Genomic DNA, 27,031 nt, shown 5'->3' on the forward strand with positions numbered 1-27,031 from the left:
GATAGAATCAGCTGGTACAAGACAAAAGGTTGTTGGAAATTGATGGGAGATGACATGAACTGGCTTGTGGTGATGACGATGGCGGTTTTATTTTTCCCTTCAGGTTAGCTTTTTTTTCATTGCCTAACTCTTTACCGTCACGATCCCGGATATACGCAATTAAATGCAATAGGCAAGCAGACGAACAAACGCGGTGAGTTTGGATAATATCCTACAATATTACGCTACAAATACTCGAGAGGACAGGACATACGAGACAGCTGAGTGGTTTGTTATAGCTAGGCGTTATTCTAGTTGACATTAAGAGTAAAAGAGGTAGCTGGGCATGCCATCTAGTGCGTAGGGCTGATTAAGGAGTGTTTGGAAGAGCTTCCGAGAAACGCAGGCAATTAGGCATGGTATGGTATGAAAATTAAGAAGTTGGCAGGCCTAAGAATCAGCTGGTGCAAGACAAAAGGTTGTTGGAAATTGCTGGCAGGTCACAAAACAGGCTGCTGGTGATGAAGATGATGGTCTTATTTTTCCCTTGAGGTTAGCTTTGTTTTTCATTGCTTATCTTTTTAAGGCCACGCTTGATGATATATGTAATGAAATGCAATAGGCAAGCAGACGAACAAACCCGGTAAGTTTGGAAAATAAGCAACAAAATTATGCTACAAATACTCGAGAGGATAGTACATAGGAGTCAGCGGAGTGGTTTGTTAGATTTAGCCGTTATTCTAGTTGACTTTAAGAGTAAAAGTGGGGGCTGGGCACACACTCTTGGAACGTGCGGAATGGTAAATAAAAGGATGTGAAGGGCACTACATAATAAATTGATTACAATTTAGGACGCAGAGAATTCCCATTGCCACATTCAAAACTGAACAGGGCTCGGGCAGTCTCACTGCGCTTATTGCAAACGGATACATATCCCACACCGTACAGCATTAATATAATATATCCAGAGAGGGAGATTAAGATGTACTGCAACGATTGTAATGGCAAAATTTGGAATCAGACATATGCTGGCGGGGTGTCCCGCGACTCTCCCCAACCTCCTTGAAGAATGGACACAATGGGAGAAAAGAATTCCAAGCCCATTGTTTGAGGACGAACTAATGGCAGTCCAGAGTGCCCATGATGTCGCTGAAAGGCTTCGCCTCACGGTGCCAACGTGGGAGCGGCCCGCCTTGGCTTAAGTCGAGCCTCCGGACCTCATAACAATAAAAGTTTTCACACACACACAGAATGTGATAAATCATTTGGACGTCTGTGTGCTTCGGAGATTCTTATGTGCATATATAATACAGCAAATAGCGTAGGGCAGATAAATGCTACTTAAATATAGGTACACACTGGCTGCCAATGGAAGGGAAGTGGAGTCCAATACGGCGTGAAATTAGGTGACGCGGTAATATTAGTGAATTAGCAGGAATAAGATGGAATCAACTGGCGCAAATCAAGGGTTATGGGAAATCGCTGGAAGAGGACAAAATAGGCGTATAGGGATGATGATGGCTGCTGTATGTTTTCGTATAGGCCCAGCGCTCCACAGGGGCTATACATTACAGATGTACCAGCTGTTTTACAGCGAAGCTGTTTATGCGGAACCTGTGCCGTGATTGCCACAGTTCACTAAAACTTTCATCATCAGCAATGGCTCTAGCGTCGTCGTCGTCTTGCACAAACGGCTCCGTTACCGCTCGTCATCCCAGCGCGGAATTCCACTTCTTTCGTGGTAATAGGGAGGCCGCGTTTACGGGGGTATGAGCTATTGCTCAAGCGGGTATGAGCCATTGCTCACGCGGGTATGAGCCATTCACTTTCTTACGCGACGGACGGATTTAATTTTGACGCGATTTAATTTTGAAGAATCAAAAGCGGCAATGCCGGGTGGACGCTGCTAACCACGCCACCGAGCAAACTCCAGACATCGAACGCAAGCGACAACGGAGGACTGCGGGCATACCGTCACTGACGTCGTTTTGTCCGTCGCAGCGGAACGTGTGTGTGACCTCATCAGGGAACACAAAGATGTCAATCGTCAATGCACGCATCTGCAGTGGTGGGCCTTGCGTCCAATATAGGGAGCTTTGGATTAGCGCTTCCGCATGTTCAATCTCAGCTGCAACTATGGGAAGACCACCAGTAGTGCATACTCCCGAGGAAGAAGCTGCCTACGTCGAGAGTCACCGAGAGTTGGCTCGTGAACGAACTCGCCGTCGTAGTGCCTGCCTCACGCGCAAAAAACTGGGAGAACCGCAAAAAAAGCACTCAAAGCATGCTCACCACGCGAAGCGCGCAAAAGGAAAAATGAGGTGAAAGAATAGTGAAACAAAAGATTTACAATATAGGCTGCTTGCCAAGTATGACCTGTGTGGTGCAAGGATGTAAATAATACAGCTTCGTGGTTCGACCATGTGGAAGAACAGACTGGAAGGCGCGGTGATTTGTTGTGGCAGGGACGGTGAAATTATGTTACCCCGAAGTGAATGACATGCGGCTATTCTGTTTCTCCTATTTTTTATTTCTTTTGTTAGAAGATCGCGCTATGCCTACGAACTTCGCTTGGATTAGTTCATTTATTCACTATGAGTCTAACTGTGTTGTATTACCAACGAGCCCAAATTGTAAATGTATTCATAAGGATGGTTTATATTCGCGAGAGGCAAATGCAAGTACATTGGAAGGACTAATAGTAAAGAATTAGATAGGATTACGTGCTTTCTGGAGTAGCAAAGCAAAGAGCAGAGAAGAAATGGTAGCGCTGTGTATCATCTTATGTTGTTGTCCAAAACGGTGCAGCATATGTATAACTGACTCATACAGAACCAGCACGACATGTGAAACTCAATGAAATACGCAGTGTCAATAAATGGTCCCGAGTAGGATTTTGTTTCCCATATCGTCACACTGCCGTACATCCTGCAATTTACGAGTTGGATCAAGTTATGACGTCGAAATATCTGATGCATGCCGCACGAAAATAAAATTATGCGGATCCTCGGCATATGTTGCACTTTATGCGATGCGAAGCTTAAGTAAAGGCTACAATCAAAAGCTATCCAACTAACAACGATGCGTACAAATGTGTTTATTTTCATTCTGTTGAGTCATGCTGGGCAATAAGAAATAAAATTAAACGACAATAACATAATTGAGTTGGGATTGTGGACTGCATTAGTGAAATTTTTTTTTCTGATTGTTCCTTAATATAAGAAAATACTGAAATAATATTTTGTAGCGTCTTGTCCACACATCATTGCTAAGAACTACAAGCATTGGCGCACTCGAGTTTAAATTGCCTGAAATCGTTTCATATGTGAATAATTTGGCAGTGCGAAAGGCAGCCGAAAAGTTGCGACGCAACAATTCACTCCTTCGATGCGCTCACCTTGCTTGCATGATTCGTGCAGCCAGTCCCCGCGCTGCCTCCTTCGCTTGATCTGGTGATGGCGCGCGAAAGGCCAGCATCGTCGTTGCCCGACAGAGCACGGCACCACCAAGCCGATATCGTGTCGTTCGATGTCGGCACCAGTGGAAGAGAAGACAACGGGCACGCATGTGAGACGCACGGTGAATTGGGTGAGTACAAAAAAACCTTGACCTATTCTGTACATCAAAAGGTAGCCAGCCTGCCACAGAAACACAAAGGCTTTCGTCCGTACACTCGCACAGATCCCGTGTAATCTCCTCCGAAAGTGATCGCCCGATAAGCAATAGCCCAAGACCTTGCTTCGGAACCACTGGCCGTCCGCGCCTCGATGATAGTTATTCACCTACGTAGTCCCATACACAGCAACGCCAGCTGAATTGCAAATGTACGGGCCGTGGTGTTTTTTGGCGAGACATTAATAACGTCATGGGCCTAAATGATTGACAGTAAAAAAAAATAAACGTAAGCGAAGCACATGAACATAGCGCCAATTTCCAACATATGCATCATTCTGGAAAAGGCGAGGGTAAATACTGTGTCTCATCAGAGGGCAGAAGCAAAATGAAAGAACCGCAACTTTAGGTTGTACAGAAGGGCTTGGGCCAGCCACTCCATGGTACCGCAATTATCCTAATGATAGCACAAGGGGCGCCGTGCGCTACTAGCGCATCACAAACGTATCCGTCCATATATTTTTGACCTCATCTCTTTCGTGTGAATTCATGCGCATTTATATGCGAGATTTCAGTTTCTCTTATCCTTCGGCGATTCCGATAAGCCCGAAAACTGTACGCCAACACTATATTCTAACATTTGGCTTAGGTTAATTGCACATTTGCTTAAAGCAGCATGCAGTTTTTCCTGAGTCATGCCTGATGACGTATTGTCGAATGCCATAGACTGCATTTAAGGCCATACCTCGCAAAGGCTGCAGTGCTTGAGATGAGTTCAGCTAGCAAGATAAATTTTTTGTTGTAAGCCTACATGAATATTGGTTTAGAAATTACGCCATGTATATTCAATAGCACATGTATATCCTATCTGGCTAATAACCATTCTGCAGGATTGGCCAAGAATTGGCAGACACCCAGTGGAACATGCCGAATGCGCTATACAACTTTTTGCGATTATAAGATGTCGTGTTACTCGCAACGTATGACCGAGCTGACAACATGCAATAGTAAGGTTGAATGTTAATATAAAGAAGGCTTGAGTAACGTTAAGTTACCTAGCAAGACAATGTCCATTCGCGATTGGTATTCAGTCTCAAGATTCGGCGAGTGAAAATGTTTATCGAAGCCAATCAGTCAAAGGCAGCCGTGATCACGGGAATGTCCTTCACAATAAAATAAAATCGGTTGGAACGCATACGGCACGCATTACGTAATAATTAAGGGGCAGCTTACCGATATCTTTGAAATGTGTAAAATCATTGTTTTATGCGTGTGCTCACATAGTGAGCAGAAACCTTGGGATCAACAATGAACCTTGAAATGAGAAGTGTACTACCTCTCGTTCAAGAACATCAAAACCGTAAACTGAATTTCAGGGCTGGCCATTGTTCAAGTTGAGATTAAGAGGATAAGATGGAGCTGGACGGGCCATGTAATTTGTTGGGCTTATAACCGGTGCTTTATTATAGTTATGCAATTTGTGCCACGCGAAGGGAAGTGCTATCGAGGATGGCAGGCAATTAGGTGGTTCGATAAAAATAGGAATTTGGAAGGGACAACATAAAATGAGCTCACACAAGACAAGCGTTATTTGAAACTGCTGGTAGGTGACGTGCTGGGAAACTGCTGGTGATGATAATCTCTGTTTTATTTTTTCTTGATGAAAGTTTTTTTTTTTTCTAAACAACTTTTTACGACCACGTTCGCTGGTAGGCTCAGTGAAGTTCAATAGGTAAGGAGACGAAGCAACGCTGTGACCTTGGACAATAACGAACAAAATTTACCGACAACTGCTCAAGAAGAAGGCAGATATCATTTATTTTTCTTTGAGGATACGGATCAGGCGTTACATTACAGATTTGTCGGTTGATTTTTTTTGTCATGCGTGAGCTCGGCATTAGTTGCGCTGTCACGTAAACAGTTATGGTATCTTAGAACGGCTGATATATACTATTATGTTTGTCCTGTTTTTTTATTTATTTTGTCAGAAGATCGCGCTGTGCTTGCGTACTTCGATTTAATAAACCATTTATGCACTGTCAGTATATACGTACTACATTACCAATGAGCTCAAGTAAATATTTTTTTCAGCAGTTCTATATTTGCGGAAAGGCAAGTACAGGTACATCGTAAATAGATGGAGTCGAGAAACGAGCAAGATAACGTCGTATATGGAACGGCAAGGTGAAGAGCAAAAACTAAATGCTTACGCATCCCGTGAGCTGATTAGTTTGTTAAAAACGGTGCTGTATATATACAATAAGGTGAGTTTCACATCCCTCCTTGTGAAATTCCTTTGTCGGATATGTCTGTGCGTCCAAGGCTGTCAGAACGAATTAATAGTTTTCAGCTACGTCTTTTGTCATCGCACGTCTAGTTAGCGCTCCGTTGAGGGCCTCTGCACATTTCTGTAAGGACCTAATGGTAAGGGTGTTACCAGCGAGACAAGAAAACAACCATAAGGGTGTAAGCATTTTTGCAGTGCAACGAAAGGGCACGGAAATAGTACGCAGCAGGAAATCATGTTTTCGATGCGCTCACCTTTCTGGCCAGATTGCAGAGTCTCGCCACACTTATGCTGCAGCCTCCCACAACACACGATAGGCTAGCATCGTCTTTTCCCGATATATGCATGCAGGACATGTCCAGGCCAACCTCGGGCTGTTCGTTCTCAGCACCAATGAAGAAAAAGAAAAAAAAGAAGACAGCGCAAACATATGTGAGAAGTAGGTTGAAAGAGATGAGAACATGAAACCTTGACCTTCTAGTCTGTACGCTATGAGATAGCGAGATTGGCAGATTCAGGAACTCTTTCGGCCGTATACGTGTATAAATACGATGTGGTCGCCTCGCAAAGTGATTGTCTGAGAAGTGATCGCCCTAGATGGCGCTTCCGCACCACTGGCGGTCAGCGCCTCGATGATAGTTATTCTCCTACGTAGTGCCAGACACAGCAACGCCAGCTGAAACAGTTTGTGGTGTTTTATCATAATACATTATTAGCCTGATGGGCAGTAAATGATGGACAGGAAAATAAAAACAGGTTAGGGCAAGTTAGCCACATGGACATAGCGCCAACTTCCAACAAATGAGTCATTCTGTGAAAGGTTAGGATAAATGCTACGTCTCACCACAGCGACAAATCAAAACGAAGCAATGAAGCGCGAAATTAGATTGTGCAGCATGGCCTAGGCCAGCCACTCCATGATACCGCAACTCTTGGCATGAGACAGGCATCGTTGTCATGCGATGATAACGTATAACAAACCAAACACCATATATCTTTATTTTAGCTCGAGTATCTCTCTCCTTATAGCAAATTTTTATGAAAATGCAAGATTTGAGCTTCCTTGAGCTTTCGGCGATAACCATGTGCGTGGAAGTTGGACGCCGCCATAAAATTCTCCTGACATTTGGCTTATGTTCAGTCGGCCTGTACTTAACAAAGCATGCAGAGTTCCCTATGTAATGTTTGCCTACTGATTGTCGAATGTCATAGATCTCACCTTCCACCCTTTCCGCTTAAGGCCCGTTGTGCATGCGATGAGCTCTGCTACTAGGATCAGTTCTTGGTTCTAAGCTTCCAGGACCTTGGTGCAGACATTCTCACACGTAAAATTTTTTTTCTCTATTATATGAATTAGTGTTAAAGGTAAAGTATGACTGTTATCGTATGACTAAGCCTGAGGAATGAAAGACTAAAGTGAAAGATTAGTATACATAGGACTGTAAGGTAATGTTGAATTGTCTTGCACGAGAACAGCATTCTAGATTGGTAATCAATTTCTACGATCATCATCATTATCATAATCATCATTTATAGACCCTTAAAGGCCCCTGTCAGGGTATTACATAAGGGGGGAGCGTATACAAGGTAGATAATAAGAAGAAAGGTAAAAAAATATAACAAATCAACACAGGGGCATAAAAAGAAGCAAGGAACGCGATAGTTAACACGGTGCTTGCCAATATTGCCTTGAAGCCACAAGCGCCACACATGTCGGCGAAAGGTTAGGGCAGCAGGGCGAGTACACAATGGTTACAGGGAAAAAAAACTCAATACAAGAAAAGGGATAAAATTTCATGAATACAAATCGGAGCAAAAAGAAACATGTCAACCCGGATGATTTAACAACATCGCCTTAAACCTTGTAGCGCCGTGCTCATTAGTTAGTGAATCGGGCAGCAGGTTCCATTCTCCAATTGCGGTTGGAAAGAAGGACTTGTTAAAAGCATTAGTGGAGCCATGAAGTCGTTGGACGCTATTTGAATTGAATAGGCGGCGCGATGTACGAATGGGACGAGATATAAGGGAACCACGCAGATAGGGCAAATTGAAATATAACTCATGGAACAAACACAGGCGTGCAACTTTTCGTCTGAGAGCTAAGGAAGTGAGGCCAAGTGATAGTTTAATGGAGCTTACGCTGGAATGAAAGTCGGTATGTCGACGATATGAAGCGTGCTGCGCGGTTCTGGACGGATTCAATAACAATAACACATATGAAGGCAAATTATTCATAGGTGATCCTCATCAAGTGAAGGAAACACACAGGAAAGTGAAATCGGTTGCATCGCATACGGCACGCCTTAAAAGATCGTTCTCGGCAGCGTGCATCAAGACTGCAAGTTGGGCCATTTGGTTAGGATTCATTGTAAGGTTCGTTACAGCGCAGCACAGACATGGACAAAAGGAAGGTATAAAACGACGACATGGCGTTGACTCTCGACTGATTATTTTATTGAAGATACGTCTAACATATATAAAAGTGCCCGTTCATAACCATGACATGCACGAGACACAGAGATACATCGAGGCAACTGCGACCAACTGACGCATAATCAAAATTGGCATTGGTAAGGTGGTTCTTTGTCATGAATAGCGATAGACGGTTTGCTGATACATGCCTTGTCCCTTCATATCTTGTCCCTTCATCTTCATATCCTAAGCCTCAGCGATTTCCCTTGTCGATTGGCTCGCGTGTTTCTAAATTACATCGGTATTTTTTTTTAAATAGCGGCGACAACCGCACGACTTGCAATGCTCCGGGAGATGAAGTGGCGCAACCCCTTGAAGAGATAGCTCATGCTGCATAAGTCGAACATTCAGACAGCGTTTCGTTTGTCCCTCCTACTCTCTACCACAAGATAATGGAACGGCATATACAACCTGCTTAGGAAAAATGATGTACCCGTTCAGATGCTTAACAGTGCATTTTCCTTTTACTTGCTCATCCTTCAACATATTATCAACTAACGGGCATATGCGACCTGTCTTATGTTTCGCAGAAAAACGAACATCAATACTACACTTTGGACCAACGTCTTTAAGCCCATGCGCGAATTTTTGTACATACAGTACTACTGCGTTTTTTTTTTCCTTTTTTCTTCTAATTTAGTTTTACCACCTTGGTTATTCATGCTCTTGACACCACGAGCCATACATTCGTTCACAGATGAAACGATCACTTCAGGGTAACCAATGTCCAGTACACGATTTACCTGATCAGAAAAGGCAGCATTCGACACATGAAAACGCGACTTCTTTAATGCAGCATTTAGGATAGTCTTCGCTATAGCCCGCTTCACTACATTAGAATAACCGGATTTATAGTTCTAAATGGGCTTAACCGACCTGGGATCATATTTCGAGTGCACATGATTTTTACCAAAGCTTAATCTCAGGTCTAGAGACTGCAGTTGATGATCTTTAGGGACTTCGATGCCATGCTGCCCGAATGCCATCAAACTTTCATCAACACCCTCGGGGTGAATGTCACTGCTAAAAAATATAGAGAAATCGTCAACATCGTGGAGAACCTTATTGGAGAACTTAGCAAGGTGGCCCTCTAGCTGCCTATCAATATAACCCAGAAAAATGTTGCTAATGTCACACACGAGCCAATGCATACCTTTATTTTTATATATGCAGACTCCCTCTCCATGAAACAAAGGTAGCTCCAAGTAAAAGGAAAAAAGTTCAAGAAAGGCTTTTAATGAGTTACCGCAACCATTGATGAAGGCTTCTTCATTGTCACAGACTATGCAATCTCTAACACATTTCATAACCTGGGCATGTGGAAGGGAGTAATGTAAGTTTTCCACATCTACGCTGAAGGCACAAAGTATGGTCAACGAACTCTCATCCAGCTACTCGCCCACAGTATCCGAATTGGCTGTCCGGAAATGATCAACTGTTGTTAAGCACACAAGATTCCTTGGTAGAAATGGCGACACAATTAACTGCCAGCTGCCCTTTTCCGAGACTATGGCCCAGAACGGCATGTCCATCCTTGTGTGATTTCACAGTAAAAAACAACGTGTAGTTCCAGAACTTTTGCTTTCTTTACGCTAGCCGCTTAACGTTGCAAATTCATTCCTTCCAACAAAGATAGTGCTTGCTGCTTCACATTCGCAGCCTTAACCTTTATACCTTTGAAAATTTACCGAATTGCATCCTCAGATTCTTGTGAATACACACAAGAATTCATGACAACGAAGTACCCTTCTTTTTCTGCTACTAACGCATGCAAATTATTTTCACAAAGAAATTAAACAGGGCCGTGTCGTCGTTTTATACCTTCCTTTTGTCCGTGTCTGTGTTGCGCTGTAAGTAACCTTACAATGAATCGGCAGCTTACAGCTCCTCGAAATGCATAGAACCATTGCATTCTGCAGGTAGTAACGTCAGACCGTGGGAGTTAGAGATTATGAAGTAATATTCAGTAGATAAATGTTAAATATAACGTTCAGAGGCAGGAAGACAGCGATGTGGATTATAAAGTCATCAGTGGTAGCCCATATTTTAGCTGTCATTAGAAAGAAGAGCTGGAGCAGGGTGGAACATTCAATGCGTAGGGCAGTAACCAGTGCTTTATTAGAATTACACAATGGGTGTCAATGGAAAGGAAGTGCAGTCGAGGACGGCAGGAAATTAAGCGGTTTTATAATATTACGAAGTTGTCAGGCATCAGGTGGCGCAATCAGGTGGCGCGTGGCAAGGATCATTGGAAATTTCTGGGAGAGGACAAGACAGGCTGATGGTGATTATGACAACAGCTGTATGTTTTCCTTCGGAGTTCGCCTAATTTTCATTGCGTTGCTTTTTTGCGGTCACCTTCTTGGATAGATGTATTGATAAATAATGCGTTGCCCCAGTAGGGCAATGCATTACTGATGTACCGGTTGTTTTTTGTAGAGAATGAGCGTGGAATTCGTAGCGCTATCGCAAAGAACTGTGGTACCCTGTAATGAATATTATATAGCATTTACACTTCTATTTTCATTTATTTTGTTAGGAGATCGCGCCGTGCTTTGCGGACTTGGCTTCCAATAGCTCATTAATTCAGTATGAGTATAATGGCGTTATATTGCCAACGAGGCCAAATCGTAAATATTTTCCTCAGCATGTTTTATATTCGCGAGAAGGCAAGTAGAAGTACATTGTAAGGATAAGGAGTAAAGAAATGTGTAGGGTTACGTGGCTACCGGATTAGTAAGGTGAAGAGCAGAGGCTAAATGCTTGCATAGGCTATCAGCTTCTTATATTGTTCTAAACGGTACAGTGTGTGTGTGTGTATATATATATATATATATATATAATTGACTTATGCAGAACCAACACCGCATATGAAATATAATGAAGTACGCAATGTCAATAAATGGTCCAGAGTAGAATGTTGTTTTACATATGATCACGCTACCATACATCCTGCAACTTCCAAGTTGGCTCAGGCTATGCCTTCGAAATGTCTGACGCACGCCACACGAAAACTGAATTATGCGGATCCTCAGAATATTTTGCAACTTATGCAAAGTGAAGCTTAATCACAGGCTACAATGAAAAGCTGTGCAACTAACGACGACGCGTACAAATGTGTTTGCCTTCATGCTGTTGAGCGTGTAAAAGCATAGAATGTTTATGTTTATTCAGCACAAAGATCATAACTTTAACCTCATGGAACCGTAATCTATATTTGTAGACTTCACCGTTCACAAACTATGGCGAAATCCAAACAATAAATAAGGCGGATACACAGCCTAGGACATGTACAGAGCAATGTCACAAGGGTAAAGACAACTTATGCGTGTTGATGCAAGAATGGCGGTGATAGGTGCACTCACAGATAAGTATGACACATGTCTGTGAGCGTTTCGAAGTTTTGTCCCTCGGGTTTCACAGTGTCGCACACCGAGTGGAACGTGCCGACAGGATAATTCAGTCAAGTGCGTTAAAGAATCAATCCATTATGATTTGTTAATTTATTGGGATTTCTGTCTGCTTCTGGAATCCTCATGTGCAGATATTGTATGATAACATTTCATGTAGGAATATACGTATTGTTCCTTACGCAGAACAGAGGTGCGCACCGACAGTAATTTGCAGGTATTCACACACAGGTCACACAATACCCCGTTTGCTGGCACTTTCACGGCACGCACACGTAACGTAAACACACATTAGCACAAGCCTAATTAGGTAATTAGTTTTCATTTATCAACTTTTCAAATAAAATAATTCGATGAAAAGTGCCAATGAGAAAATTGTAGAGCGACAGTTAAAACTCCCGATACAGCTTTCTGTTCCTAATCACGTCCTTCATAAAAGTGTTTTACCGAGTGTGAAGGAACCCGGCGAATACACGCAATATTGCCATGCGACTGGTCACTCGAGGGCTCAGCCGAAGAGTTACCTTCACTCTATCCAACTACGTGGCATTTGCATATTTTTTAACTCCGGCTAAAGTTAGCTGGGACACACTCTTTATAGTATATATAGAAAGCTTCATATTATATATACGTATACACATATTTTAACATTTGAGCAAGCAGAAGCGTGCGCTTTTGAAGCTGTTCCTATTACGCTGTGCGTATAGCTCACGTTATGGTTACGCTGTTTGCCACTGTGTCTAGATATCTGCTTGCATGCTTATCTCTCAGCAGAGCAATAGCTCTACAAGGTTTCATGAGGTGTTTTATTTCCTTTGCCATGCAAAACATTTTGCGTGAGAGTCCGTTCAGAGGCATGCGTGAGTGCGTGCGAAAGAGAGAAACTGAGAAGACAATATACGATGAGAATTCAAGGTTGAAGCCCGACAAAAAAGGCGAGGACGTGATGGTGCTAGCTATAACACGAACAGTACGATGATGTCGCGAAGAGGACCACGGCAAAACGGCGACATGGCCGCAACGGTCATTAATGCGACCAAGGTTGACTGTGACACCGACTAGACGGCGATGACATAACTACAGGAGTATGGAGAAGACGGCACAGTAACGAAACCAGTAAGATACGAAGGCGACAACAATGACTTCAACGTGTCAGTGACACGTAAACGATCACAGCGACATGCGGAGTACGACAAACAAAAAATTTCAAAACGACAGTAACATGACGAGTATACGATGGTGACTATGACAGTGGTGGAATGACTACCTAAGTGCTGTTGCAGAGAAAAAAATGTAAATGTCCATATACTATTGATAATAATTGCCAAACAAACGAACGAACGAGCGAAGGAACGGATATGCTAAATTACGAACGGAGGAGAGCACCAACCATTGACTAAACGAAAGATTGAACTAACCAAATAACGAATGACTGAACGAGCAAACGAAAGTACCGAAGAAGGAATTAACGAAGAACTAAGTAATGAAAAAAAATTATGGGGTTTTGCGTGCCAAAACCACTTTCTGATTATGAGGCACGCCGTAGTGGAGGACTCCGGAAATTTTGACCACCTGGGGTTTTTTAACGTGCACCTCAATCTAAGTACACGGGTGTTTTCGCATTTCGCCCCCATCGAAATGTGGCCTCCGTGGCCAGGATTCGATCCCGCGACCTCGTGCTCAGCAGCCTAACACCAGAGCCACTGAGCAACCACGGCGGGTCGCTAAGTAATGAAGGAACGAACGAACAAACGAATGAACGGTTTGCGTGCCGGGCCCGACCACCAAACCTTGCCCACCGACCAACCACAAAAAACGGGCAAAAGCGGTAAAAAAAAAGTTATTCGCTTAGAAGTTTACCAGCGTAAACCTTCCAAAACGTGCGCTGCTGCTTTTGACGCCGCTGCTGGACGAACAGCGGTGGCGGGAAACAGTCAATGTAAACAGTCAATGGAAACCGTCAATGGAAACAGTCAATGGAAACAGTCAATGGAAACAGTCAATGGAAACAGTCAATGGAAACAGTCAATGGAAACAGTCAATGGCAACAGTCAATGGCAACAGTCAATGGCAACAGTCAATGGAAACAGTCAATGGAAACAGTCAATGGAAACAGTGAACGAATACAGTCAATGGAAACAGTCAATGGAAACTGCCAATGGAAACTGTCAATGGAAACTGTCAATGGCGACGTACCCGCAGTGGATGTTTAGAGTTGCAACCACATTATGCCGCAGCACTTAGGCAGTCACGCCACCATCAACAGATTCATCATCACGTCGTCACGTCAACGTCGTTCTCTCATAATCTTGTTGTCCGTAGAATGTAGCTGTAATTGACTATTGTTAGTATATTTACTGGTTAACGTGTAATAAAATAAACATCTAAAATTTGACGGGACAACTAAAGCGAAAGCGGAGTTCCCGAAAGCTGGAAAAAGAAGCGAACAAAAAAGCGAAAGTACACGTTGCAGACGAATCTGGGCAATGGCTATGTGCCCTGTGCGTCAAATCAGACTGCACATGGCCATGAATGACCCCTTGCGCAAAGGTGCTTTCTGAAAATTGCCATTTCTCTGCATATTTATTTATTTATTAATTTATTTATTAATTTATTTATTTATTTATTTATTTATTTATTTATTTATTTATTTATTTATTTATTTATTTATTTATTTATTTATTTATTTATTTATTAGTATGCCTACACTTCGCCCATTCAGGCATTAGATTAGGGGGAAGGGAGATATTACATAATGAAAGCACACGAAGTGTGCGACACACATGAGCGAGCATTATAGAGTGAAAATGAGAAGGTGTACAATTAGGACAGTCGGCAGAATTATCATGTCAAAGGATACGCAGAGACTATACAATTCAGCGACGAGTGAACACACGTAAAAGGAATGGGAAACATATCCTATAGGTACATAAACAAACCAAGTGGTAACACAATAACAGCACTGGTGTGCACATGTTCTACTTCTCTGTGCACACACCTGTCGTCAGCATTCTTCCCTATACAAGCACCACACGTGTCCTTCACCCTCTTCATATCGCTACACAAACGTCCCACACTGTACATCCACCTGATTTGGTGTTTAAATTTTGGAGTGATTCTGAACGGTGTAGTGCACAATTTTAAAGGTTGTACAAGCAGTAGACTGTCCATGAATATTGCATGGATTTAGCATTGCATAGGATGAAATCGAACAATCTTGTTAGCTGTAAAGCATTTATTAAGAAAAGCCTTACTTGAAATAGAACATGCGCATTTTTCTTTACTAATGCTGCTACGAGAGAAACGATAAAAAACGAGGTTAAGCATCACCAAATGCTGCCTGCTTGCAGTATGTCCTGAATACTATCAGCAAGTTTTGAATTGCGTTTGGGAATAAGGCTCCTACAGGTTGTGTATTTCATCTACACGAAAACAAATTCAGGTACGCGCTGCACTGAAGAGGCAGCGGTGGTACATTTGTCTAACCACAGATTCGACTTTCTTTTCAAGCACGAGAAATGGAAGCGCTTACAAAAAAAAAACTAGCTGATGGCAGTTCGCGTGGCCTCAACGCCAAAATTTATCAGAGCATAATTCGATACAGTCGCAAGGATTTTGCTTACCTTCTCTTCTAGGAAACGCAACCTGGCTGTGCGTCCTCGCATTGTTTGAACCAATAGCCATGGAGGTGTCATGCATAAAAGAGCAGCGATCATTGATGCATCCAATTCAAGGTATTTTCAAAAAAGCGGTTTGAGTGGCGTTCGCGCGTTATAGGCTAAAAGTATTCACCAGAGTATGTGAGCACTCCTTCTTGCAAACACATGCACAGTTCGTGTCGAAATAGCAGGCAATGCGAATTCTACCCGGTGTATCGATTCAGCATACATCGCCCGTTATTGAGGCGAAAACAATCTTTAAATACAAAGTAATGGCACGAATCAAAAGCGCAAAAATTACGAGGATAACACAAACGCTGAAGTTCTGCATGTTAAACAACTCGCCCAACTTTTCTTTTTCTTAATGAAATTGTCATAGAAAAAAAAATACATTTGACACCTCTTATTTCTTAATGTGCGCGTGATCGTGTGATCACCAGCCTAGGAGACAAGAACTACTTGTCACCAGGTATACAGGGGGCTCAGCAAGATGTCATACATCTAGAATAGCTGGACAACTGGTAAGCAGAGCGAGCACCAAGATACCATGTCTCTAGATCAGCTGACAATTAAACATGCTGGCTGAGCATCAAGACACCACTCTTCTAGAACCATTGACCACCATGTCCTAAGAGTGGGAATCGGGTTACCAGGTCGCTAGATCAGCAGGCCACCATATCCTCAGGGCGGACATCAAGGCACGTGGATCCTAGAGCAGTTGACCATCCCGTCATGAGGCCGGGAAGGAAGTTACCAGGCCGTCACATCAGCTGGCTATCAAATGGACTGGGTGGGGATCAAGACATCAGCCTGCTAGAAGAGTTGGCCAACAGGTCCGCGGCGTGGGCTGTCAGACACTATCACGCTAGAAGGTCTGGCCACCATATCTGCAGGGCAGGTAGCAAGACACCGCGCCGTTGAAACAGCTCAGTGACCCAAGCAGGCGTGACATACGTCTACTGAGATGCAGCAACTTCCTCGACTTCCAAGTGGCAAATACCCCTGCACATACAGTTTCATATTAGTATAACTAGAGGGAAATCTGGCGCTGCGATCGTTCAACCATCATGGGAATGATCGGAAGTACAGGTTACGGATTGGCATTCTGTTCACTGGCAAACTAGTCTACAAGTATTTTTTTGGTAGTTTTGGTTTAGCTCCAAGCACAATTGCTATAATCTGCAGTGGGACAGTGAAACGCAAAGCTCTCTGCCTTTGTTCTGTTGCTCGAAGTGGCGATAAAGCGCTGGGCCAGCGCCTGGGACGATTTGTGCCGTGGTGTGCTGTAGAAGCCCTGACGCGAAAGCGACGGCATCGCAAACGTTTAAAGAACATGTTTTGACCGTTTGGACCTTGGTTTGTTAAGTGTGTTAGCTTGGCGCTGTAGCGTTACGAGCTTTATGAAACTTCAGAAGAGCAAAGAACTGATACAAGTCATAGACAGTTGAACTTCTAGTGGCTTGACAATCAAGTTTGCTTGAGGGCTTCATTGGAAATTGCTTGTTGATGTGCTCGTTGAAATGCGTGTTTTAGAACTTTGAAAACACAAACTTACTTGTGGTAGGAAAGGTTGCAGCTTCCTGGCTGTAGTCTAGTGGCGCAAAATGGGTAAGTGCAAAACCAAGCCGTAACGCTTCGGAAGCGGTACGTCAACATAAAATAAAATGAAGCATACTCGTAGGAGCCCTCGAGCATCCTTGCTAGCAGTGCAGCAGATATGCTTAAAAGTACTTGAAGACGTTCAGCAATCGTGACAGCCGACGCAGCCTTTCGAAAGAGCGAACGAGTTCGCAAGTGCCTGTCGTCTGCGAGAAAAGTCTCGCGTTCGCAGCGAGCAGGCGTCGTAGCAGGCGACACTTGTAGCATTCCTCTCGAAGGCGCAACACTTTCTCACAATACAAAATTTTTATTTCCATAAGTACTTCAGTATTTTTCTATAAGTACATGACCGGTTCTTATTGCTGTTGTAAAAATAAATAAATAATTATTCTCTGGCGTTAAATTAGGAACAGAATTGCACAAGAATGCATGCCCTGGTGTGTCCTGGTGAAAACCGTAGTAAATCGTTCTTCGATCTCAAAGTCACACAAAGCTTTTGTAATGCATTCCGCATTATATGAGATACTGCAGAGATAAAATTAGATTTTACGCTATAATATTTGAGTATAGCTTCGTTTACTGCGCCGCAAGCAAACGCCGCTAGTGCAAAGATCGACGCAAATCCTAAGCCTGTACTTCCCATCATTCCTATGTAGGTTGAGCCAACGCTCAGGAGAATAACCGTAGACACTAGCGCCACATTTCCCTCTAGGTTATTTATTTGGAAACTCTATGCCCCTGCAGTTGCCCAAGTTGGCATCAAGGATATTGTACACGGTCGCCGCTGTCAGGATTTGATCCCACGCCTTCGGACTTAGCAGCGCAATGCCAAATCCATTGTATGCCACCCGGGCGATTAATGGCACGTAACCAGTAACCAAGGTTGATGTAAAAGAGGTTCAACGATGAGCGGCACATACAGGGCCACTCAGAACAGAGCCACAGTGACACACGTTGGTGCGAAGATTGCTTTCGAACCACATTCCCTCAACACCGATTTGTCCTACCCACGGAATACCGTGACCCAAGGTGGTGTAAAACAGGTTAGATACGGATAAACAAACCAGCAGAGAAACAAACATATCCAAAACTGGGTTAACTTCCCAAGGAATGATAAGGACAATATTTAGAAGGTACAATTTGAGACAAGTAGAGCGCAGCTATCGGGAAGGTTCTTGCGTCAAGGCGTTTCGTTGTGCTGTCATATTTAATATACTATCAGTAGTGAGACGGTGGGCTCAACGATTTTCGCGCCGTACCGAATACTACTCTGGGCCCCAGACCGCCGTAATCTTGTACTCTTAATTGTTTTTTTTAAATGTGCGTATTCACTGAGTATAATGCCCAATGGCAAGCAATGGTTGCAGCTTTAGGCCGAATGATCTTGGGTTACCGCCGATCACGAAGGAGCCTGGAAACACGTATTGAGTTTCCTTTTGCTGCAGCTTTAAATTACTGTATAATATACGAAAGAAACTCAGAGATTATGAGAGATACCACAGTGGGTAATACGGACAAATTTTCACCAGAGATTATACGACAGCAAAGCGGATTACCTGGACAAGACGAATTTCACTGCGGGGATTCTGGGGCGATAAAAGTAGCGATTGAAGCGACGCGCCCGAAACAGGAAGACAAGGTGATCGTCTGCCGATAAGTGAAAGTTAATCGGGAAGCAGCGCCACATGCAAGCTGTGAAGCGTGCAGATGCTTTCAGGCTATTTTCAGATGAACTTTGGGTTACTAAGCTGCGCGCGTCTGCTACGTTCTTCTTGCCGTGGTCTTGATGCACTGCTTCACTGGATGAGCTCCATGTCTGCAATTTTTGGTAGTAATACCATCTGTCATGTAGAATAATTGTGGCATCGCTTGTTACCAATTTTTGCTTGCTTAATCTTTATATAAAAAATAACGAAATAAACATTTATGGGATTTTGTCGTAGGCGCTATTAGGAATCTATTCGCGCAGGACAGGGGTAATTGGAGATCGCAGGGAGAAGCCTTCGTCCCCCAGTGGACATAACATAAGCTGATGCTGATGATGATGCTCACACTTCATTGCTATGAAATGAAGTGTGAAAGAAGCATTGGCATACTTGATTTGTGTGCGTGTGAAATTGTTTATAGGCAATTCGAAGAGCGAAAAGCAATGGAAAGATTGCGGCGCAATACGTCCCATTTTCGATGCGCTCACCTTGCCAGCCTGACTCGTACTCTTGGCCACCGTGTTGCATTGACGCATGACTCGGCGATGACGCATGACTCGGCGATGACGCATGACTCGGTGATGACGCACGAAAGGCCAGCATCGTATTTGCATGACAGATGCGTGCAGGACACGACCATGTCCATTTCGTGCGGTTCGTTTTTGGCACCAATGAAAGAAAAAAAGAAAGGACATCACATGCCTATGTTAGAAGCACGGTGAAGGAGGTGAGGACACGACACCTGGACCATCTATTCTGTACAGCATCATACTTCAAAGAGTACCAAAGGAAGCTCGTAAACCAAAGAAAGCTCGTAAGTCATGGACAACGTCCCGCATCTATAAGATTATTTCTAAGAACAAGCTATGCCAGTAGTTATTGCTGAGCCATGGCTCCCTTTATTTCATAATTTTCGAAAAAATTCCGCAATAAACTAAACGTCACATTAAGGAAATTAAGAACCAATGTCACTTACCCTAATACGAAGGGGTTACTGATTAGAACACCCTCTGGTGTAGAGTAAACATGCTCTTAAGCTCTGGACGATCTGATTCACCTTTTTGTCTTACAAGTGACTGTGTCAGCTATGCTGGTAGAGACTTAAGTGACAAGTTTAACGGCTATTCCACCTTTCTTGTTGAAAGGGAAGATGACCCTAGTGTTCGCGATTACCTGAAAAGTCAGGTACATGGTACCATGGTTCTTATTGCGTGTGATTGCGATGAGGTGGTAGCCGCTTTAAGGCGTATGAAAGTCAGCAAATGTGTAGATGCTTTTGGATCGAGAATTCAAGCTCTAATATGTTAGTTGTCAAATTCTAACCTATATTTATAATTTTTCTCTCTGTATCGGTATTTTTCCATCAGATGGAAGAAAGCGGATGTCGTCATTCTTCATAAAGGAGGCGCTAAGTAAGTTACCACTAATTATAGGCTCATATCCATTTCACCAATCTTTTTCCAAGGAATTAGAGCAAGATATCTATGTGCGTTTTTAATTTTTTTGAAAGATATGGTTTAATAACCAGCAATCAGTTTGGTTGCAGAGAAATATGTTCTACCGAAGTTGCATTGCTCAAACAAAAAGAACTTATTCTTATTATAGAAAACAAATCATTTGTATTAAGAACATTTGTACATTTCTCGAAAGCGTTTGACAGAATAAGAATAACATATTTCTTTCAAGACTTCCGGCTTACGGCGTGAGAGGTATCGTGATCGCCTCTGAAAGTGATCGCTCGAAAAGTGATCACCCCAGACGTTGCTCCCGGACTCCTGGCTGTCCGCATTTCGATGATAGTTATTCACCTACGTAAGATCATGTACAGCAAGGCCAGCTCGAATGCGAAAGTGCGGGCCGTGATACTTCCTGGCAAGACGTTAGACGTTAATATGCTGCAGGACGGTTAACGATGCAAAGTAGAGGAAACACAGATAAGTGCTAGTGAAGCACACGAACGTAACGCCAACTCCAACGAAATGAACAATTCTGGAAACGGCGAGGAAAACGACTAAAGCCTCAGAAGAAGGGAGATTATAGGTTGCAAAGAATGACTTAGGTCATTCATTCCATGATACCGATATTCCTGAGGTGACAGCATAAGCGAACCCATGCGATACTAACGCATGACAAATTCAAGCGCCATGTCTTTTACGGCAGGGAATTAGTAGGGCAAGGAAGTTTGCAAACATTACATGTAATTAGATGGCGCAAGACAAGGATTGTGGGAATTCGGTAGCAGAACGACGTACGCTGATGGTGATATTGATGAGGATGATGACAGCTATAATTTCTTTCCTGCTGATTGGCTTTCTATATATATTGCTCCCATTTTTAAGGTCGCCTTTGGCTACTGGCGCTATGAGATGCAATGGGTAACCAGGTGAAAGGACGGGGTAACTTTGTAACTGGTTTTGTCGTGCGTAAGCATGGAGAAGGTTGCTCTAGCGCATAACTAGTAAAGGTATTCCAGAATGATGATATAGGCTTATATCGCTTCTTTTTTTCATTTACTTGCCTGAAAATTCAGCAATGTTCGCGCGAGTCGTTTATACATATTTGCCCATTTTTGCACTGTCAGAGTATTTGTATTACTTTACCAACTAGCAAAGTCGCAACGTTTTTATTCAACAAGTTTAGAATGGTGACGCACTGATAACTTTCACGAATAGAGAGTCCTATGTTGCATTACTCGCCAGGATAACTGTAACGCATCGTATAAGTTGCTCTAATGTATAGGAGAAGGTTTCTCCTTTGCAATATCACAAAACGGGATGAGCACACGCACATTCTTGTTTTTTTCCTCTGGCACATTTTTACGCGTCCGGTTGTCCAAATTTCGAAACTACGATGGCTTGGCTACACTGGTCGTAAGAATAACGAGTAATGGTGTCTCGATTTGCAAGAACAGCAGGATTTAAACGCATGTTTTGACTGGGAATTGATGGTTTTAGTCATAACGGTGCAGAGTAAATGTCATAGGTTTATAAATAAACAAATCACTGCTGATGAAAAGTAGGGAAATACAAAAAAATCAATTTTTTGGAGTCTATCTTTGTTTCCTGAATGGTGACGCTGTTGTAGAAGTTTCAATGAACCAGTCGGCCCAAATTTACACTCTGGAATGTCTGATGCATAGCATACGAATAAAATATGCAGATCCGATGGACTTTTTGATATCTATATGAAGGGAAGCTTAAGTGATGGGTGTAAATAAATGCTATACATCAAATGGCGATGCATAAAACTTCTTTCAACCTGTGCACCATTTAATCCCAAATACTTTATATTCATCGACCAGAATGGTGGCAATTGCAATCTCGTGCAATATTTTATGCTTATAGGCGATATCGTTCACAAGCTATAACCAGACCCAAATGCCAAATCAGGCGGCTACTCAGTAGTAGAAATTTACGCGGCGATGTGACGTGAAGAAAGGCGACTTATGATGCTTGTCGATGCAACAATGGCGATGTCGAGTGTATGACCCGAGAAGTATGATATGACCAGATACATTTAGGATTCTGTACCTGTGGTATCCTGCTGACACACGCAGTGAAACTTACTGAATGGTTAATTCAAAGAAAGTGAAGTGCACTAAAGAATATATATATATATATATATATATATATATATATATATATATATATATATATATATATATATATATCGGGCGAAGTGCTGACCGAGCCAGCAACAGCCAGGCCGAATCCGGGTGGGCAGAAAACTTCGATTTAAACTACACACCTATATATTTACGCGACCTGTGGATTACGAAAGAAACAAAAATTGAAAAGAAATGTTTAACGAAGAAATTCCCGACACGGAGATGCCGCTTTTACTGTGGCAGCAACACGACGTCGAAGACATCACCACTCCAGTGGTGGGACAAATACAGCACAATAATGACGACAAATATACGAAAACGACGACGTCGACGACTTGGCGACATTGACAATTAGATGAACAAGACACCGACATACTGAGCACGACAACCACAAGGTTACGAAATGACGAGGAAAAGAATGACGTCTGTTTGGTCAGTCGCTCTGACGTCTGTTTGGTCAGTCGCTCTGACGTCTGCTTGCATTCTTCGATTCCACGCCGGCCCAGATCTTATTAATCACCACGTTTACGCAACCCGTCTTTATGGCGCACTGTTGACAAGCCCATTTATTTTCACGGCCGTTGAATCGGGCACATTTCTCGCCACTGTCGCAGTCACTGGAGTTCTCCGGCCTAGGCCACCTATACTGGCTCCTCTCACCTGAGCTGCCCTTCTCGTCCCTATGCCACACGGTCTGAATATGCAGCAACTGAAACTCCTGCACAGAACCGCCCCTATTTACGGTCGCCTTCGCCCCAACGCCGACAATCTCGCTCACCCCAGACCCGTCACTCGTATACCCCACTCACTACGGACGCTCGGAGCCGGAAAACTAGACAAACTGCCGAAGCCTCTGTTCGCCGATGCATGCTCCAGGGGAGCATTCTGTACAGAAGAAACGTCTTCCCTGACGAATGTGAACTTCTCGTGCCGAAGCACCTACGACGCGCTGTGCTCTTCGAGCTCCATGACGCATCCATGGCAGGGCACCTTGGGATATCTCGCACGTACGACCGCGTTCGCCGTCGCTTCTATTGGCCCGGTCTAGCTCGCTCCGTCCGACGCTATGTTGCTGCCTGCGATTCCTGCCAGCATCTAAAAACGCCTTAGGTGTTGTCTTCCGGTCATCTCCTGCCGATCACCGTCCTTGTGGAACCATTCTTCCGTGTCGGATTAGATCTCCTCGGTACCTTTACCACATCATCCTCTGGCAACAAATGGGTAGCCGTTGCAACTGATTACGCCACCTGATACGACACCCCCCCCCCCCCCATCACACGCGCTCTCCCCGACCAATTGCGCCACTGACATCACAGACCTTCTCTTCCACAACATCATCTTGTTTCATGGCGCCGCGAGATAGCTGCTTACTGACTGTGGTCACAATATGACAAGAGCTATTTTTATTATGTCGCCAGGTGGCCGAGAGGCCTCAACTGGCAAAAAAGTTTTCAAACAAATAAGCTTGCATCGTTTATTGTTAATAGTGAAGGAAGCATTATATTATCACAATTTTCGTACAGGTCAGGTGGGCTTCATGCTGTCAGTCACTTAGTTTGCAACATACACAAATACAGACAGCCATCTATTTAGTAGAATGGAAAGCTGAAACCGGGCAAATTGTTCTCATCATGTTAGGCGCGCCGCTTAAATCAGGTAGAACGAAGCTTCAGAACGACATTTATGCTTGGCTATCCTCGTACTGTAGTTGCGTACAGTGCTGCTTGGCATGTTCCAAACTGTACGTATATTGTCTGCGTTCTGTGATCTAGGCTAGAGTAAAAAAAAAAAGTGCTCGGCAAAGTTGAAGTGTCAGCAAGCTTGCCCTGCAATGTCCCATTCTTTTCATAACAGATCGGCAAGATGTACATAGTGTAGCAAAAAGCAATACAAAAGACGTTATGGTGACATTTACAGTGCATATTGTCTGATCTTGATATTTCCGCTGCACATTTAGTGTTCAGGTGCGGCAGTAAAGGTTTCGACACAAGCGGAGTACTCATAGGAATGGAAGGAACGCTGTGGAAACAACAGTGCTAACAAGGATGTTCTGCAAAGATTGAGCAAATAAACAAGGAGACTATAAGCAAGCACAGTAAATGCTAACGTATCCTTTGAAAAGGGAATTAACGGTTTCATGTCGCCCGACAAAACTCTTTATTCGTACAACGTAAAAAGCTTGCAAGGAGATGAAAACGTCAACCGAGTAACAGAGGTGAGGTAGGGAAGCCTCAGCGTGGAGCTGAGGTTTCAACAAGTAAACATATTTCTGATGGTCGTGACGAAGGGAAGTTCCCACACTGAGGCTCCTCTTGGTCGACCACTGTTGATAATCTGAATGTTAAGCCGAATTTACTATTCAGCGAGTATATTTCAAGAATTTTGTGGGAACACATTGTGCTCAGGTTTTTCATCTGCTGTTTGAACAGAAAAATTGTATTAGTCCGTCATGTTTCTAAATGTGGAGTGGGCCAGTAGTTTGAGTTTGCATTTTCTAACATGTCTTTTATTGCTGCGCAGGGCTAGCCTAGTTATTGATTTCTTGCCAACTGTTCCTGAGCGATGTACGAGTGATTGTCAGAGATTGAGTCACCATAAAGTGTCATTTTTGTCAGAGCTTTATTGAGCGCTTTTGATCGTTTTAAATTTCTTTGCATTTTCTTGCAGCAAATTAACGTTGTAAGGGAGCATGGGATGGTGCTATCGCCCGCGAAGCTGATTGGCAAAGAGTAGATGACAGAGTTTGTACATTACCAAGTACGAGCTTTTAATCTTGTTCTGTTCGTGTTGTTATGGTTCTGATGACCAGAAAAGAACAAGTTGGGACTCAACATGTTACTTCTCCATTTGTCATAAAATGACCTTAAAATCAAGTAACTAGTATGTCAAAATTTGGCATTCCCGCTTGGTACGATACAAAACTTTAAGCTGTTGCTTTCCTGTTAGGGCTCCCACCCCGCTATCTGGCAAATTTGCAAACTTTTCATGGGGAGGCACCTAGTTCAAGAGGACTTGTTGTCATTATGGCAACCGTTGAGCTTCTTATAGCTTGGCGTTGGCAGCTTGCGCACCAGTAATCTCTCTTTTGTCCGTCTTCCTGAAAAGAGAAATGATGAAGCCACGACAAACATGCAAGCCAGAAATGGTGAAACAAAAGTTTGTCCAATAAATGAACAAATCACGGTTCTAGTTGAAGTGTTCAGAAGCGTACCTTGTGAGGATCCTGGCCCTTGGTATTACATCCGGTGTTGACACATTCTCCGTTGAACTGTGCGTCCAGAGACAATATAATACAAAGGGGTGCAAAAAAATTTGAGCAGCGTCTTGGAGGCTGGAGGTAAAAGAAAAAAAAAACCTCAATTACTATACTGGAAATGTGGGTGAATTTTTTATTCATGTCTAAGAACAGTGCACAAAAACGCTCCATGACAGAAAAGAGCAGACAGACACACGACACTGTTTTGCGTGTGCATTTTTTTTTCAATTGTGTCTTTTTGTCGGTGGTCCTTATATATAGTCAAACCTAGATTAGATGACAGTTGTTTACACCAGATACTAGCAATGTTTTTCTGTCTCCCTAATGCAACAAATCTAACTCTTTCGCCGGAAGTACATTGGCCCCTAACTAGCAGGGAATTTACTGCGGTGCATCATTTATGCAGAAAAAGAACCAAAACTTTATTATTTATGCTATACTTCGTATTAGGAAGTTTAGCTACGTGGAAAAAACAAAAAGAGCCTCGTTTGAATTGAATTTGAAGAACAACCACCATAATAAGAAATTACTGATGGAATCTGTGTCATCCGCCTTGCACACAAATAAAATTCAAAGTTGAAAATGCGAAGCAGTGGTTTTTACTCACGGGTACGTGGGGCCGAAGGCTGCAGGGTAATCCGATTTCATGGGCAGACTCCAAGCAGACTGTGCTCGGTTGGAGTGATGAATTCTCGCTTCAGGTAGTGCGCTTTTTTTTTTCTAGCAACATGTCATTGTGCGCCCATGCGCGCCAGATCACTAACGAGGGAAGTCGTTCAGCTGTTATGCCTGTGAAACATCGCAGCTGATAATACTCACCGTCTTTAAACACTTTCGCTTATGGCGGCTATCGAAAGTTGAACGCATAAATTGACTGATACCTTTCTTATCGAAGGAATGCTGTTTTAAAAACAAACCTGCGTGCTGCTGCTCTAACGAAACGACCAGCGCATTCGAAAATGTTACCGCAGTACAATTTGAATCGATAAATGACCTGCATTACAATCGATACCATTGGATTGTTGCTCATTGCACGTCAGTGAGATCTCAAACATTTATGCAAGTAATAAAGCACAGATTTTAATAGCAGAACTCCATTAACATCAATGGCCTACTTTTGTAAAAAATTACATGTTAACTGCGCTTGTTGGATTGCATATGCACATTTATAGATCAAACATTGAGCCGCGTTGGGCGTGCCTAACAGAAGAAGTACGAATTGAAGCATACGACCAAATTACAGTAGCTCCATCTAGGCACTTCATGCTGGAACACACCGCGGTTGATTTTTTTCTCTCTGGGGTGATCACTAACTCCAGAGTGTGCTGGGCCTGATGGGACGACGGTGTGATGGTGACTATGACCTCACTTCATGACTAAGTACTTTGCAGAAATTAACACATAATAGTTCCAATGTAAGCGAAAATCCTGAATGAGCGAAAGA

At 43.2% G+C, this 27,031-nt stretch overlaps 1 protein-coding gene across 1 annotated transcript in view; it reads left to right on the forward strand.

The window, feature by feature from the left end:
- The window catches only part of LOC142559567 (uncharacterized), a 78,482-nt gene that overhangs the window by 40,812 nt on the left and 10,639 nt on the right, over positions 1 to 27,031 (forward strand). Inside the window, exon 7 of the mRNA XM_075671148.1 lies at positions 3,399 to 3,567. Within this exon, the coding sequence (XP_075527263.1) occupies positions 3,399 to 3,567 (169 nt within the window). The remainder of the gene's footprint in view (positions 1 to 3,398; positions 3,568 to 27,031) is intronic.

Source organism: Dermacentor variabilis, chromosome 10 (assembly GCF_050947875.1).
Source record: "Dermacentor variabilis isolate Ectoservices chromosome 10, ASM5094787v1, whole genome shotgun sequence".
NCBI lineage: Eukaryota > Metazoa > Arthropoda > Arachnida > Ixodida > Ixodidae > Dermacentor > Dermacentor variabilis.